The sequence below is a fragment of the Poecilia reticulata genome, linkage group LG17 (assembly GCF_000633615.1).
Source record: "Poecilia reticulata strain Guanapo linkage group LG17, Guppy_female_1.0+MT, whole genome shotgun sequence".
Lineage (NCBI taxonomy): Eukaryota > Metazoa > Chordata > Actinopteri > Cyprinodontiformes > Poeciliidae > Poecilia > Poecilia reticulata.
Window position 1 is genome coordinate 2,102,761 of NC_024347.1, and position 18,689 is coordinate 2,121,449.

The window sequence follows — 18,689 nt, forward strand, 5'->3', positions numbered from 1 at the left end:
CTTTCTCTGCATCTTCCATTTCCTTTTCCACCCATCTTATAAAGCGTCTTCCTCTCACTTCTTCTCGCCGGTGCAACGTTTCTTTCTTTACATCGACGCCAAGCGACATTCACTGGTTTCGTTCAGGTCATCCATCMGTCATCCGTTCAATGTATGCACTACCAACTGTAGTAACAAAATAATAGTTTGTCTGGCTGAACCCAAGAATCAGAGTTAGTGTTAAAAGTTGGAGCCTCCTAAGACTCAATCCGTAGAGGATTTAATTAACATGCAGATGCAAAAGTAAATAATTAGTACCATTTTTGACCKATATTTTATCCCAATACAGGGAGCTCACCAGATCTCTAACTTGCCTTATGGAATAAATTATTGCTTAAAGGCATCTTGCAAAGCACAATCTTTGTTCTTTGTACTGTCTCAAAGACAGCAACTAAACAGGTTGCTACATGCTACCTTACTAAACCAATTGAGGCAGAATGCACAATACCATCTGAATGGCTCCTATTTGGCACATTCACACTGAGCTGCCAGGGGTTTATAAAATGAAACWATTGTTAATATTTGAATGCAGACATATTGTTCTGCTTTATGACATAGTTTGCAAAAATAACAATTGTGCTACACTTTTTGTGTAGCTGACACATTAGCTTAGCTCACCATCACAGTTAATTTGTTCATATTTCCCTTTCAGACACCAACATTTTTACTAAAAGCCCACCCAAGTAACACCAGTAGTACCACCTGTTGTACCTGTACCACAGTTTAAAACACGCTTCGGTATCAACAAAAACAGAACATCTTCRTGTCCRACATGTTTTTCAAGTTCCAAGTGAAGCTCGGGATGTGTTTAAACGAAACCTGTCCTTGGCCAGGCTTTTAAAACCCTAAAATAACAGGATAAGTCCAACAAACAAACACAACCATGGGCCATTACACACAGCAGATGGTAAGGAGGAGGAAGTCGGATCATACGGAAGAGTGGAGACCAAAGACGTGTGGTCTTCTCTTTACCGCGTCCTGTCCTTGTATTTTTATTCCATCCCTTTAATCCACGCTAYCAAATGCTCTAATTTCTCTCACTTCTTTCTGCTTCCCTACCATCCCATACTTATTTGKCATTCCTTGCTCTGTAATTTCATAAGTGTGGATTTTGCACAATAGCCATTCCTGGTCTTTCTTTGTGCGCCAATAGATGTGGACGCCTGTATAATTCTTTCGAAAACCTCTTTCTGCTTTTAGTAGTTCTGTCAGAAACATCCCCCCTGCCACCCAAAAAAAAAGAAAATCCCTTTTAGGAGTATTTCACTGCTTCCTCTCAGTCTCTCTCCCCTCCCTCCGTTGCTCAGGTCCAGATGAAGTGGGAATCAATAGATTCTAGATAGCGCAGGCGGCTAGTCACAAACTACAATAGGCTGAGGTAAAAGGCCACCTCTATGGAGGACGAGGATTGTCAGCTCAATACTTGCTCTCAATGGGGCCTGAGATAAAACACCATTTTGGGGTGTCCTCACGGCTCAATGGGCTAAGAGGCAAAGCGTGTCCCCGCTACTCTGAGGGTCCAAATCCCATTAATGACCCGTATTACGTGTCATCTCTTCACTTTTATCTTCCCCAGCACTGCTGCCTTTCAGTGGATGCAGTGCCTCGGAAAACTCTAGTCACATTTTATAAAGTAACAGCTTTAAGGTATTTATCAGAATTTTGCTTGATAGACCAGCACCAATAAGTCGGCATTTGGGAAACTTGCCGATTCAAATAAATKTATTACTTTGTCAGCAACGTCTTCATGCACCTGGTCACCATCAAAAGGCATATGAACCATTTTGATCTTCAAYCCTTTCAAAGGTTTTCTTGCAGAGTTACTTTGTTTTTAGCTCTGATTAACGATTCTGCTTGGCAGCTTACAGTACATGTTTTGGTGAGTTCAAAGCTTTGCAACATTCTTTCCATTATTTTATTTATTTTTATTATGCACTGAACAGTGCTCAATAGGGGTGTCTCGATTTAACATTGATATAAAAAAATCAGTCTGATATCAGCCAAAAACCAATTATCGGGTGATATCAGAATGCATCTAAAATCTCCAATGTAGGCACGGCAATAGAAGCAATCCATTCCAGCATTTGAGTCCGCCCCATCATTTCTTTCCAGCAGAGCTCGTTTCAGACCCATTGGTTGATAAGAAATGGGTCAGTTGTTCTCATACTTATTGACTATCTATTGTTCTCTGAGTAATGAGGCTTTTTCTAACATTACAAAATAAGTTGGAAAGTACATATGAATCGTGCTGATATCGTATCGGGTCGAAAACGGCATTGGCCAATGCTGAAAGCTTCAATAACAATCGGTATTGTATCAGAAGTGAAAAAGTAGCATCAGGACACCGTTAATTCTCAGTGTTGTTCAAAGTTAATTAATTAGATGACTTAGGGCATCACTTGAACTCTTTCTTATGTTAAAGGGTGTTGGAGTAAAGAGGTCTGAATTCAAATGCTGACAAGATTCYTTTACATTTTCATTTATAAAAGGTTTTGAAGACAAAATGTACCTCTATTTCACATTTAGGTATTATTTTGTTTTGGTCCGTTTAATTGGTTTTCACATGGATTACATGGAAGTTTATGTTTAAGGGGATTCAATAGGTCCTGTAAGTGAGTTTGGAGATTATCTCAAYGCTGAAATCCACAGACRTGAGAAGAGTATCAGAAGCACACTGTTTCTGCTGCGAAGAAGGGGGCGTAAAAAAGCTWGCTTGAACTTTTACTGCATCAACACAGGAATGAAATGGCTGACGTTCCACCAACCAGATCGTTTTCTTTTACATTTTTCCTTTATATGTTCTGAAGGGAATTTATCAGACCTGTAAATTATACGCACAATCAGCTAATGACTGCTGGGCATGTTAACCGGATTTAAACACAACAATAAGAGTCAGAAGGGAGAGATTTATGACCTGGCACACACATATACTGCATGGTTTTTTTTTCTTGGTCCCACTCTAATTCCCCACACACAATGCAATGCAGCGGGTAGTCTTGCAAACTGCACATGCTGTAAAACCATTCCCTGAATGGATTTGCAAAAGCCCCTATAAGAGGAGTCTGATTTTGTAACCTTGAAAAACGCTCCACTTATTTATTATTTATTTTACAAATCCACTGTTTACTTTCTTGTCCCTATACATGAGTTTTCATGCGGGCATCAAGTGTTTGCCCGCAACCCGAGTTTCCAGTTTYCCCAAACGTCCTCCACATCCTTCTCCAGCGTTGCCTCCCACCCCATCTCCCCCATCCTGGTTAGCTATAACACCCGCCAACATTGGTAAACAAGAAAATCTCTCAGCCGCGGCCTGGCGCGTAACCGCATTACCGCGCCAGATAACCTCTTCAAATAATGTGCGATAAGGGGAATTTGATTTGATTCACGAAAGGAAAAGTGGGGGGCACTTCTGCCACCGCCACCCCTCTCTCCTTCCTTTTCCTGTCCTTTATTTATTTCTCCATTTTTTTTTTTTTAACCAATCCTCCCCACACCCACCACGCCACCGTCTTCTTCTTGTCTCCTTTTCACTTAGCCTGAGGGTCCGGGGGCCTTCTCCTCCTCCTCCTCCTCCTGCCACACTCCCCTTCTCCAGAATGACACCGCCTCGCATCCGCAATCAAATAAATCCCACCGAGGTGTCAACCCTCATTTTGACTCTTCCCTGTCTTCTCCCCAAACGACGCAAGGTGAGGTGATAGGGGCTCCGTAAAGCCGTCATCTCCATAATGGCAAATATGAGCCCTAAAGCCCAAAACCAGAGGCCATATTAACACAAATAGGACTAGCAAGGTGTGTGTGTGTGTGTGTGAAGTGATATGGTTTTTTGCTTAAGTGAGCTGTGATTTAAGCAGGCTAGACACTGATCTCTGTCTATGGGATTGTGTGTGCGTGTGTGTGTGTGTATAAAACAGATGAGGCTGTTTGGCTCATTCAGAGGGCATTTGATGAAATGGAACGGGGGTCAACTTCAGTTTGCCACCCATGCTGCTTTGCGTTTCTACGTGCATGTGCGCATTTCCTGTATCCGCCAGCYTGCGTGTGTGTGCGTGCGTGTGCATGTGAGTGTGTGCAGTCTCACTCCCTGACAATGATGCATGGTGCTTTTAAATAGCACTCCTCCACGCCCTGCTCAAAACTCATCACCAGGCTCTTTCACTATCCCTCCCACGCTCCCTGGGGTTGTCACTTTTAGCAAAGCAAATGAAATGTCGGCTTCGGCRGAGAGGAGGGATGAAGAGATGGCTGGATGGAGGGATTGAAGGGGAAAAGGTGTGTTGGCGGTGCGTGCGTCTGCGTGCTAAACCGGCTGTGCTTGCTGACGGCTCGAGTCACAACATTTCCGCGCACGAGCGAGAGCAGAGAGTCAAGTCCTAAACAGAGGATGTAATTATTTTACATGAGCAGGGCAGTTTTTATGTTAAAAATATTAATTATTCCATTACTGACAAGAGGTTCMCAAGGAGCAAACAGGCTTTTTCTCAGGAAAATTAACTGGCATGCCAAAAAGAAAAGATGTGTAATTAATCTTAAAATTAATGAGTGAGTCTTTAGTTGAAGTAGAAAAATCTCTAACTGGAGAATTTAGAAAAGTCCAACTTTTAAATCTCAGTAAATTTATTTAAATATAGATATGATATAYAAATAGGCATAGAAAATACCAAAAACAACTGAACCCCAATTATTGGTACCCCTAGCAATCCTGTGTAATAAATGCAGCTAAAAATACAAAATATGAATGTGTAGAAAAGCACCTCTTGCTCTTAAGTACAGTAAGACGGGGGATCTGTGATACTCTGGATTTGTTTTACTCATGAAAACTTTGAAAACCTTTGTTGTTTGAAAAACCTTGACATAAAACTGAACTATTGTTGGGTCTTTCATGGATTCTTGGTGTGACTTTACTGAGAAACATGTGCTTTAGTCAAATGATACTAASACAGAGCCGTTTGGCAACAAACACTGCAGGTGGGTTTGGTTTGCTGTGAAGCAAAGCATGAATACGTGCGAGATTGAATGTGYATCATGCACTCTCAAAAATAAGAGGTTTTAAATGATTTAAATGTAATTTAAAAAAAATTATTAAGCTGAAAAGTGTGTTTCAGCAAAGTGGAAAAAAAAGAGCTCAATCAACATAGAAATTGTTTGCCAAGAATGAAATCAAACCTATTTCTTAGCCATAACAATTTGCATACAATTGTAGAAACGCTATGAGGTGAGTTAAGGAGAAGAGAGCAAAAAAGGTGCAAAAAAGAAAGTTTAAATACCCACAGCTTCAACTGTATGAGAAGACAAAGAGTTGATCTCATCATCAAAAGAAGTTGAACGACATAAAGCAAGGGTATCAATAAATCAGGAGCCGGTGATTTTTATTAAAACCAATTAACGTCTAGATATGTTTTTTTTCCCCTGACAGTTATACTGATATTAAAGATTGGACATTTCTAAAGTCTTAAGAGCATCTAGCACCGGCATAAAAGGTCTATTAATATAAAGGTTTTTACACACACTCACCATCACTTTTAATAAATGTGGCCGACAATTTATGTAGACAACATTTTAAAAACCTCAACCGAATACTGAAGCATTTCGGAAAGGAAAAACAAAGAGCCTGGAACATTAACACGTTGCCACATCATAAATCATCAACGGCCCGTTTCAGAATTTACAATGACAAATGGTCATTTGATGATCCCCGTGTACGTCTCTGTGTGTGTGCATGTGTATACGTTTCAGGGTGAGTGTAGCGACTTTTACTCCAGGGACACCGATGCGCACACATGTCTGTCTCTGAGACATCGGTGATGCAAGTGAGGTTACCTCTGACTACTGACAGCTGTTTATCCAATCCATCACCTTGTCAGAGTGYGTGTGCCTGCGTGTGTAAGCGTGTGTGTGTGTGTCAGAGAGACATTGGTGAGGCAGACAAAGGTAAATTAATGGAGCATTAGCCAATCGGTGACCCAAAGAGCAGAGCCACGACTTGCAGTTATAGACCAAATCTTGGCTTAAGAACCTTAACAAGCACTCGGGCACAACACCGAAACCACAGCCATCTGCCATGTGGAGGTATTTGTTTTTAAATGTGTAGAAGATTTAAAATTCTTGGAAACACAGTTCAGTTTCATTTAAATGTCACTTTGCCATTTTTGTAAGACAGAAAGAGTAAAACAGTGTCAGAAAGCATATGTTTGTCAGACTGATGCACAAAACCATGAACGAGGTCTAACACCTAGTGACTGCTAACACTTTCTTCGCTCATGAGCGCCAGCTTGCAACAAATGCTAGACAGCGCACACYGTTTTGATWTCCTGTMGTTTTGACCAGCCTTGTACATATGAACACAGAAAGGATACATTTTCCAAAAATGTCTAATGGACAATAAATAGGAATGCACTTCTTCTATTTAATCTTCTTTTGCTACCTGTTGTTGGAGGCAAGCAGATTTTATCTGCAGTACCATTTACTTTTTAAATAAAGACTCAACTCAACTGTATTTTTAGTGAAGGATTGAAAGCCAGAAATAAAAGTAAGCAAGCGCACAACGGTGACCATTAATGTAGGCTGCTAATAATGACATTACGGCGTTTTCAGCCCTACTTGTTGCTGTCACCTTATGGTTGAACTTGTAGTGACTGATGGCATCAGTTGTGAACAAATGCTTTCACCTTTTAATCAAAAAATAATTCAGGAATTACTTCAAGAATCATTTCACTGGATTTGCCTCCGTCATATGCATTTCAAAGTTTGTGTTTTACCATTATTTGACACAAGAAGGGCTTGGTAGGTAGRATGGTCTCTACTGACCGGTGCCCCATCTCTGCTGCCAGATTCTGTCCCATTTCTCCTTCCTCAGCTGTCCACAGCGCGACGGATACAGGAGAGGTGTGGGCAAGTGGGGGCCTGTCTGGGATTGGATCCCACAGGAGTGCAATCATGACAGGAACATCCCGTGTCAACAGGAGAAAAGGGATGTCAGCAGGTTTAAAAAAAATGCTCCCTGTCTCAACTCTAATCTGTGTCCTGTTGACTCTAAATATTGTTTTACAGAATTCATTTGAACATACGTTTTATTATCCGATTMATCATCATGGAATAACTTGCTTAAAAAGTTGTTTCGGCACAAATTTGGAAAAACATTGGCACGCCAGAAAATGGCTAGAGAGGTTTGCTTCTTTGCTATGCATTTTAGCCCTAAACTCAAAACATACACCTTGTTATACAACTGGATTTTTGTCTAGTGATCGTTTGTCTCATTTACTCATCTCATTTCTTTCTTTCTTTCCCTAAATCCTGCTCCCTCCCCCCCCCGCACCTCTTTGCTGCCTCTCATTACCCCGCTCCCTGATGCCTTCATATGGTCGAGCAGCTGAATTAATTACCAAAGCCAATTAACGCTAGATTGGCTGATGTTTTAACTAATTAGCTTTAATGAGGGTGCCGTGGCTGCCTGCTCCGTGTTAATTGAATCCTAACAGCAGAGGAGGCAGTGTGTGGAAGCAGGACAGGAGAGATGGAGGAGATGGATAGATTTACACGCGATTCCTTATTGATAATATTCAGAGCGCAACGCAGTACCACCCACCCTGTTGTTATTGCGGGCTTATCATTAACATTATTGGCCTTTTTGTGCGGGGGTGGGGGGTGGACACAGCTTGACTTCAGGGAGGAAAGAGAGAAGAAAAGGAAGCAGCATTTTATTAAAAAGAGGCGCAATTATGTTTTGCTAGCGTTTGCGCTGCTCGCTGCTTCGCCCGGGTAAAAGTTTGTCTTAGCTAAAGAGGTTTTATTAATACAGCTCATATCCTCGCCGTGTGTCTCCTGGTTAYTCCTCGCCGTATTTGGCACAGCAAGCGTGCCTGGCGAAGAGGAGCGGCAGATTAAAATCTTACATCAATGTCATGCTGTCCTCTTATTCCCCCCTCCCTCCGTTTACCTGCTGCATGCTTGAACTGCATTTTGCACCTGCCTCGTGTTAGCAGGATCAGAGGGGATAAATATGCATTTAAATAAATGTAAATCTGATTCTTGCATATGAATTATATGATTACCYTTTGTGTGACTTCACAGTGAAAACACTGATTCAGCATCCTAAATATTTGATTTGTTTTTCTTAATGTAATATTTAATGCAATACCACAAAGTTTTGCAGTGTCACTCATGCTGCAGATTTTTACTGTACTGCTGAACAATAAAAGCAGAGTGCCTTTGGTTTTCCGCACTAAAACGGGTTGAAGGAAATCTCAAAACAGATTAGTCATAGAAATGGCATTATAAATTCAACCCAACTGCTGCTGAGAGACACCTATCACATTAGATGAGAGTCCCGACATTATCACCACCGCCCGTCTCCGTCCTCTCTCATCTTGCTGATCTAAAAGGTACCGATGCCGACAGATTGTCCGAGGTGGCCATAAAAATCTGCATGGCCGTGTAAAAGGCTTAATGATTTTAAAGTTACAAGAGGAAAGAGCCTGCAGTTTGTCTCATCCATCAAGTCTAGCACCGCCGCCTTTGCCAAATGGCCCTGCCACCTAACCTGGAGCTGAGCAATGCGGGACTCTGAAACGGCTCCTCCCCGTTTCATCCCGACGTCTCTGCAACGTTTGATCTCCGAGCAACTCGAGGCACAGTGTTRATTCCTTTACTTTCTTTTTTAATCTTTTTTATACTGACTTGTGTCTTCTGGTCTAGAGTGAGAACCGATTCCGTTTCCTCTTAAAATCTGCCACTATGTACACTGGCCCAGACACTTTATTTCAGTTCACCTTTCTGTTGCTCTTTAATGCTTTGTTATGGTGGCGTTTAGGCATCTAGAAATACAAAACAACTCAAGTTAAATAAAACACCAGAATAGGGAAGAAAGGCCATTTTAAAGACCTGAAAAGGGGCATAGTTTGGCCAAAATTTGGCGTAGAGAAAATAAAGGCATCCCTATATCCTTTCTATTATTATCTGTTCAGGACCCTGCTGCCACTGTCGGTATAATGGTGTTCAGCCTCTTAAAACCAATAGTTCTATGACTTCTGGTTTCAAGAAAGCAACATCCAAGATTGCTCCGTTTAATATTATCGATTTCTATCGGTAACAATGWAATTCAGGCTACAACAAGCTCTAAATGCACTAACCCACAACCTCGGTGACAACAATGGCAAATGTAAATCAGATAAGTAGATGAAATTGAACAGTCATTCAAACAGGCCTATTTAACTGGAAAGCCTCATGAGCCCTTTTGTACAGCAAACGCTATTGGAGGTGAGTGTGTGCGTGTGCCTGTGTGTTGGTAGTGTGTGCATGTTGGCTTGTCAGCAATTGAAGAGAACCTATTTCCTCTAGCAGAATCCCAGGCTCTAAATGATGGATTGATATCTCTGTCGTGGTGGATTGTGTGTGTGTGTGTGTGTGTGTGTGTGTGTGTGTGTGTGTCTGTGTGTCACCAGCCCTCTCAGCCTCTTGCTGCCTCCTCTCTTAGGCCCTTATCAGCTCTTGTCACAAACAGAGGATAGGGGATAATCCTTCATACAAGGGGAGCAGTCTTCCCTTCCATCTATCTAGCTGTCTGCTATATTACCCGTCTCTCAGGAGTGTCACCGGAATGGAAATCAAACGTCCACAAAGCAAACTTTCAGCGTTTCGCCGATCTCCGTCGGCACGACTCACCAAGTCGAGCTCGGCGAGAGCAAAAGACGGTTTAGTGTGCTCCGAGTTCATGCTGTGAAAAGTTAAAAATGGTTTTACGGTTGCCGTCAGTGCGAGGTAAGAGTTTAAAGTTTTGGGTTGCCTTTACGTGTCACGTTTTGTGGTARGAAATTCRTCTGCGTGCCACGWCACCGTGGCAGCGTCAATGCAGCGGGCCACTCTGAGCCCCTAGACGAGAGACCACATGATTTTTTTTTTCTCGTGAAAGCTATATTTAAACAACCCTACCAAATTTTAATTCCTTAAATTATACTTCATTAAAAAAAAAGACATTTGCTGACCAATACAAGCAAACAAAAGTACAGAAAGAAAAACAGACAAGAGCAATATACAAAAATGGCAATGGGAACACATTTTGAAAATGTTGGAAGAACCGACACATCTATCTCTACAGGAATCTGGTATGTCATTGATTTTACCTGAGGCAACTTCATGTGTGTGTTTGTGTGGAATCGGACATCTTTGTGATCTTTATCAACCCGCTCTCACTCTGATTTACAGCRCTCTGTCAGCTCTTCTTCCTTCTTTTTCTTCTTCCTCTTTTTAATTCTTCTAGCTTCTTTTGCATTTCTTTCCTCTTCTCACCTTTTCTCTCATTTCCTCTGATTTCCTTAATTTTGTCTCCCAACTTGCTCCCGTAGCTGCATGGTAACATCTCATCATTGTCCAATAGAGGGAGGTGTTTCATTAGACTTTGCTCTCACTGGTTCTTTGCCATTTTACTCAGACCTTAAAATGCCACAATATTCTACAAATAAATATTCTTTTATGGAGTATTACTTATGAACAATGAACAGGAAAAGAAAACAAATCCTACTGAGATGCACTATTTCTTATAAAAGTGTGTTTTCACATTTCTTTATCATCAGTTAATGATTTTTAATATTCGTTTTTGTTTTAGGTTCATCTTTGCCCGTKGCTTTACAAAGCTTATATTAGCTTACCAAGCTTTATTTTATATATAGCTTTACCAAGCTATATTTAAACACCTTGGTAAAACATGTAACCATTAAACTTTTGTTCTCCCTCCTCACACCTGGTCCTAATTTCTTAATCATCACACTTGTTTCACATCTCATCATTAGCTCTGTCGATGTCGGTGTTTTGCGCCTGGTTTTGAACGTTTATTTTCTCAACTGCATCCCTATTGACAGGTTATCTAAGATCGCACAAAAAAAGAAGGTTTAAAAGCAATTATATAAGATTGTTAAAAAAGTCACGATTCCTAAATGAAAATAAAACGAGAGAAATAAAAGGCTTTTTCTCGCGATGCGCTTTTCACCAGACAGTAATTAGGTTGTCTCTGCTTTTGTTTACGCTGAGACATCTTTAGATTCTGGATGGAGACAGCTTGGAGGGTCTCTTTCTGTCTCCCACACTCGTGTACATACACACGCATACACGCGCACACACACACACAGTTGAGGCGACAAGTCTGCTGCCAAAATCAATAGAAAATTAAAGCCACTGAAATGGCTCCTGCTCACACATTAACCTCCATTCTATTTTCTTCTTTCTACACCTTTTCTCTTTTCCCATCGTACCATCTGTGCGCCTTCTCATAGCGYCTCCTTCCCTCGTCTGATAGCCGTCGCCGCAGACGACAGTGGCGGCGGCTCAGATGGGCTGAGTGTCGGTTTTAGTGACGGGATGAGAGGAGTGTTTTTTTGAGTTTGAGGCTTACGAACGGTGACCGGGGAGAGGGCGAGACGGTCGCGGCAGAGGGGATGGGGGCAGTAATAGCATGGAGGCGACATGGGCTTTGCCTGGACACGCACACACACATGCACGCACACGCACACACACACATGCTCTCACCGTCTTGGGACTCAAATCTCAGAGCAATTTTCAGGCCAGATGATTGGCAGCTTGATGCGTATTCTTCCCTTACAAGACCGGCTGATAACTCTAGCTATCCCCCACTCAGTCGCCACCGTCCCTCCATCTCTGTCCTCTTCCTCCACTATTTCTTCTTCTTTTTTTTTTTTGTAACTGTTACGATTTCAACAACCGCTTAACCTGTTTCCCTCCTTCTCCCCTCAACCTATCTGTCTCTCCATCCCTCTCCCGCTTTGCACTGTCCCCTTCTCTCTCCAGGGCCTGTTGTGGGACTATTACAATGACAGAGGCGATAAGGGACATTTATCACATGTGCGGTGGGGCTGAGCAAGAGAAAGGCCTCAACAGGTCTAGAGGGAGACAAACACACACACACACACACACACACACACACACACACACACACACACACACACACACACACAGAGATGCATTTCAATGGATAAGTCTCAAGCACTTAATGCATGCAAATGCTGCAGCATAAACACCCCACCGGCCAATGCTGCACATCCTTGCATGCAACTGAGGAAACAAACACATCCACAAACACACACGCAAACACGCACACACACAGAGTGTAACGGTGAATCATCCTCTCCCCCTCGTTTTGTATTTTGCAGTTGACTGAGGCCATCCCTCCATAATTCAATACAGTTGAAAAATGAAACCTCGGTAAATCGCTACAGCGATTTTACAGATCCCCGCTTATCCTCATAATTCATTATTTCCAAACTGTAACAACATTACATTTCATTTGTAATGCGCCGCYTGCCTCAGCCGTTTGCCAATTGTTATTTCTTATTGTTTTCTTTTCTTGCCCCCCCCCATTCCTCTCCGAGAGCGAGAAAAGTGAGTTATAGGTGCAGAAATGGAGGCAGGACGGGTGGCGGGGCTTCACTCGTGCCCTGCCTGTCTACCTGCTTTTTATTTTTTGTCTTCTTGTCTATCTACCCATTTATTTATTTATCACCCTGACTGCCTCCGGATCTGGACGGCCTTCTTCTCTCTCTGCCCCTCTGGCTGCYTCGCTCGACTAACTGGCGACGGAGGGAGTCCGGCGGCTTTAGCAAACAAACCAGAGCAGTTTTTGTTGTCTTTTTTTTTTTTTCCACGGTCAAGCAATAATGAGTCTATTGTTTGCATCCTCATAGAAGCGCAGTGCAACTCACTCCCACACTGGCTCATTGTTTCTCCGCGCCGTGGTACAGCTGGAGCCACAGCTGGATCGGTGCAAGGCGGAGGCTGGCGTGAGGGCGGACCACGGAGAAGCAAAGGTGATGTGAAGGACGGCTGGTAAACCAGAGAGTCGAGGCTTTTTAAAAACTCGKAAAGTAATAGGATTGGTTGAAAGTGACAAAAAGATACWTTGCTTCGAGTGAATTCAAGTCAAGTTTGTCTGTGTGGGACATTTCAGAAGCAAGGCAGTTCAATGTGCTTTACACCAAAAAAACATAATACAGTAGCCAATTATGAAACAAGAGATTAACACTGCATTTTGCCAAATGCCGTCATCCAAACCATCAATAAACGTCAAACATATTGATCAATGTTCTAGTTGTTAGAAATCAAATGGTGGGAACTCAGCGTTTCAGTTGTTTTGGAAGTTCGCTCCAGATTTTTACTACATTTACAACCTTCTCTACCCAGGTTGGAAATCAAATAACTTTTTTTTTTTTGACCATTTGTATTTGCAAAATACATCAAGGCCAATCTAATTTGACAGAGAGCACGGTTTTGTAGCGCTGCCGCATAGTCTCAGCTTGGATTTAGTTTGCGACCGTGGCTCAGCAGGGAGAGCAAATTGTCTTGCGATATGAAAAATTGTGGATTTAATTCCTGTTTCCTAACCAGCCACARGTCAGCGTGACTCTGGGCATGACAGGTAACCTCCACAATCTGCATAGTGACAGATAAAYGCATGATTTGGTGAATGTGGSTCCAGTGTAAAATATTGTGAGTGGTTACAGAAATGCTAGATTTTATTTTTATTTTTTTACAATTAACTGCATTGTAACRYCGGCTGTGTATTTTAGGTAATGTTCAGGTGTTCGTCACTCTTTGACATGTTTTTCTTTCACGATTGCCTTGAATTTAGATGTACGTCATGAGATATTCAAACTTAACTCTGCTCTAAACGCCTCCACAACTTCATTTTTGATTGGTCTAATGTGTTACCTGGTCTTCATGATGCTCTTATGATGCTATCAGCTCTTTGTTTCATATTAAGCCAATATCTGTATCTTCGTAAAGCATGTTGTGATTTTATCTACGAAAGGTGAAACATAAACAAAGTACTTATCAGTGAGCGCTTTTCACGAAGCTGTGCTCGATGTCAAATCCTAAACATCCAAAAATGATTAACTCTTACAAGCAGTCTGCTGGAATGGAAGCAGACGACGAAGAAACATTCGGCAATTAAAACTTTACACTCGGAGCCGWAAGCTGTTTYGTCAATACTGGAGGGAGAAATCCTTTCACACTCTGTACGGCGGGAGCCGTGTCGCGAGGGGTGTCTGCAATATTTACAGCTTCAAAAAGGCATTCTTCAAATAGAGCGGGTAAGAAAAAAAATCACTTAGATCAAATACTGGAATTGCCATTAATCTCGGGGCTAAAAAACACGCTTTGATGTCTCCCTCTTCTCTCTCTCATACACACACACACAAACACAGAGATGCAGCGACACCATCCTTCCTGTAATCCCCCATTTATCACAGCTGTAGCCACTCTGCGGTCCTGCCCATGTTACTGTACCCTGTCACCCTGCTGGCTAAACAAACTGCTCCTTGATGTATGAGGGGCCTACGCCGGCCATAAACTTATTCACTTTTAACTAGCGTGCTACCGGCTGGCCGTGGCCCGGCGTCAGCCTCGATGCGCGTGTGCGCCGGGGTACGAAAACTGCCGGTGAGAAATTAACCCCCTGGGTCTTGCTTCATAACTCACTTCACTCTTTCTTTCCTCTCTCTTCCTACTACCTCCCTCCCTATCTATCCATCTTTATTCTTTATTGTGGAGTCCAGGCATTAGCCCAGTATCTATTAGCCGGCAGAGAGCGTTTGAGTGTGCGACCGTGGAGGAAATGGTTTACTGTTTGAAGGCACGGAGGGAAAAAAAAAAAGTTGCAGAGTTGCAGGTCTGGCATGCGTCCCGACGCCCTGAAAGAGAAAGTCGCTGCTGTTTGATGTCTGTTTCTCTTTTCCTCTTATCTTGTCTCGTCTTCCCCTGAAGGATGTCCAGCTTTCGTTCACCTCCTATTCTCTTCATTTAATTGAGTGAGTCCAGATAAGAACGAAGAGTGTAAAGCCATAACCGGCTCCAGGTTTATGGTTGGGCTTATGATGTTGGCACCTTGGCTCATGTGTCAGCCCGCTAGTATCCCATGGTGCTTTGCCGTTTTATTGACTATATGTATTTATTGTCTCCGGTCAGTCTGGACGCAACCGAAATCACACGCTAACGATTAACGATTAATTGATTGTGGCTGCTGTTCCYTCCCCTGCGCTGGGGAAACACTTATTTAGACACAACTAACACATAAAATTCCACACAGACAGTAGCCACGCAAACACACACACCACCCCAAAAACAGAGCACCCCCCACCCCCCACCCCGTCTCCTGCTGACCCACATACACCACATCAGTCGGGACCACCTAGTACACATCAACTAGTAAAGGTTAATAACATCATTCTTTTTTTTTCCAGCATTTTATGAGAGCAGTAAATTGTTACTGCTCGTGTCCCCCTTTCCTCCTCCCCCCCAACTTATCAAGCAATAAATTCATTAGCAGCTAACACACCTCACTGGGGCAGCTCATTTAGTTCTGACAAACAAGATTAGAGGACACGTGGGCTGACGGAGGATCCGAACAGAGAACTCTGAGATCTTAAGACACGGATGTAAAGATGATAAGAAAAAAAAAATACTGTAAGTTATGAGAAAAGGAATTAGCTCTTTTTTTTTGGAGCAATGCTAGCTAATAAAACACATTAGAATCCCCTCAGGGTAAAACGCAAACACGGCCGCTGACTATTGTGCTGCGAATGGCACTATTAGTTACATATAAATATTGATTAGTTAATAAATACCCCTTTAGATTTCACTTTAACTCACCGTGCCATGTTGAACATGTGCAGTCCTGGAAATTATACCACCTCCCACCCTCCACACTCCTCCCAGTGAGAGATAAGAGGCATCTCGTAAATTAGCTACTGTAAGAGGCCAACACGTTGCTTGAGCGGACAAAATTATCTGGGTTTAACACAGTAACGGTGGGACGAGGCCGGCCGAAAGAACAAAATCCAACCACTGATAAGCCACGTTAGCTAGATACGCTACTCTGGCTCAAATTAGTGTTCTTAGCCTAGCATTTATTTCTCCTCAATGAAATGCAGATCCTCCATATTCTTATAAACCATTATGAGTCATAACTTCTTTTTTTTTTTTATTTGCACATTTTTATTGACAATTTTTCCATACTAGTTTACTCTTATTTTCTTTTTCCGAAAGTTCCATACATATCATTCAAGAGAAGCTGCACATATRATCTGTACCTGCCTTGGACATAGCAACTTTGCTAGACTAGATAATATCCAATCTTCCGTTTATAACAAACAAAAAGATCATCCAATTTTTAATTTTTTTTCTGTTCTTCTCTACCGAGTCAAAACAATTTTAACTCTCTCATCGGAGGTGAACTGTAAGCAAACTATTTRCAGTCTGYAGCTCTATATAAGGGCTCCCATAACCATTAACTATAACTATTAATCAATAAAGTCTGATCTCCATGGTGAAATAAAACCCTGCCAATTTTTCCAATAATTCTTAAATTTTACAGATTCTAATCTGATGGAAAACRTCAGCCTTTCCATAATATAAATACTATGCATTACGTCAACCCAATCTTCCCTTTTAGGAGCTTCTGCCTTCAGCCATTTAATCATGAGTCATAACTTAACAGACCAGCCTTCTTACATCATGTAAATTAACAGTTTCTTACAAACTTCAATTTAAAAAAAAGCATGTGAATCTCAAACACTTCAGTCATTTTCATTCAGTAGTTTAAAACACATTTCACATCTCTTTTTCATCATTTTATTGCATTTACTGTTGATCTTAACTTTTCGCCTAAACCAACTATTGCGGGGCAATTGTTGCGAATTAGCTGTGGCGATAAACGTTGTGATGCAGGCAACAGATTGTCTGGCTCTGTGTTTCTCATATCTGTCCCTGTCTTTTGTTTTTTGTCAGTCGGGCTACAGCTTTGCTTCTCTCTTCTTCTTGAGTTATATTATCAAAAAATATATATATATATAAAAATCACCCTCTCTGCTACGAAACCGGCTCACGGCTCTGAACACRCAGACTACCCATGTCATTTCTTTCATCTTGCATCAAAAGGAATGGATGTCAGCAGACAAATCAAAACTTCTATCATGAAGGCTTACYGTAAACACAGGATGTGACAGATCCGCATCTTTGTTTTGTGAAGTTGTTACTCAGAACCACAGATAAATACTTAGATTTATACACAGTACATACATTGGACTAAATCTTATTTCACACGTACACTTATGCTGCCATAGCATTGTTCTGTTAAGCAGCGTGTTTTCTACAGTGGGCATTCGTCTAATGGTATGCAAATAACAGCAAGATCTGGGTGTAAAAATTAAGCTGTGGACACGCAATGTAACTCTTTTCATACCCAAACACATTTCACTCCCTGTGACACTGAAGATAAACGTCAAGGATTACTTTGCATTTCCTTTGTTGTGTGTTCTCTAAAGGGTCTTCAAGAACAATATAGCTGTATTTATTAAAAGAAATGTAATTGTGAAGAACAGAAATTTGAACTCAGAACTGAAATCTGAGGGTTTGTGAAATAATGTGGGTTATTTGTGTTTATCAGATATGCCGCCCTTTTAGGGGAAGTATTAGGGGAACTTGTCATTCTGTGAAAGGAGGGGGCAGGTCCGGTGTGATGACGCAGGATAAACACAGCTYATTTGCTTCTTCAGCAGCATGCTTGTTTGCAGAATGAGATGAGAGCCGGATCCTTCAGGATCAAGTGCTTCTGCTGTTTGCCGGGTGAACATTCTTAGCATAAAGCACCATTACGCAACACATAAATCGAATGGCCACACATGTTTAAAGCATCTTCTATATGTGTTCTGACTCCTGCCTCTGSGTGATGGAGCTCCATGGTACACAAATGTCTCCATAATTAAGGAAACCATTTAGAATGTGTGTGTTTAAACTGTGAAAGTTTAAAATAKAAAAACTCCAAAAACATACACAATATGTCTTTSTAGATGCAGACTCTTCATTCGTAGTTGGTTCTATAATTGACCTGCTGTGGTGACAGTCRACTAATAGAACCATTTCATGTAAATGTTTGCCTTCCTAATATCCACTGCATTGGTTTTCATAAATCAGGAGAAGAGAAATAACTTTAAACAATAATAATATTACATGTGGTACACAAACGTAAAATCACAGTATGTGGACCATTCAAACTATTGCACAGTGATAAAAGARCCTTTTTAAAAAACCTTCAATTTATCTATGAAATTAAAACACTGATTCTATTTTAATAAAAATTATAGACGAATGTCATCTCATTTTTATAAATTCTGAAGTCACCAATCATGTTGTCTCTTGAGCTGAATATATTGGCACCCCAAGAGTGTGTAGACATGTGTCTAAACAGAAAGAGAGAGACTAAAAACAAATGTGTCATGAGTGATTTAGTTTTGTGGAGAAAATAAACGCGGCCCGGCTCAAACCTAGTTGTGTAACACGAGGAAGAGGTTAACCTGCTCTGGCAGCGAGTGCACTCTTGTAGTGTAACTACAGGCTATCCGTTAGCTCTCCTGAAACCACACGCAAAACGCAGCCCTTTTCCTTTTCTGCAACGGCTCAGCAGGTGCTGTCAAAGGGTGCAGCTACAGGAAGCAAGTTGTGCCCTGAGAACGAGACGGACGACCCGATTAGCTAACAGTGTGGTGAAAGACGGGAGGGGCAGGAGGTGGCGGGGGAAGAGATGGAGGAGCGAGACAAGGAGTTATGTGACTGTAAATCAGACCAGAGCAACAACAATAATATATTTT

The 18,689-nt window shown here is 41.7% G+C and overlaps 1 protein-coding gene across 1 annotated transcript in view; it reads right to left on the reverse strand.

Moving 5' to 3' along the window:
* The window catches only part of LOC103479187 (E3 ubiquitin-protein ligase RNF220), a 62,061-nt gene extending 52,311 nt beyond the window's left edge, over nucleotides 1-9,750 (reverse strand). The window contains exon 1 of the mRNA XM_017309855.1: nucleotides 9,700-9,750. Coding sequence (XP_017165344.1) covers nucleotides 9,700-9,750 — 51 coding nt within the window. The remainder of the gene's footprint in view (nucleotides 1-9,699) is intronic.
* Nucleotides 9,751-18,689: the final 8,939 nt, after the last annotated feature.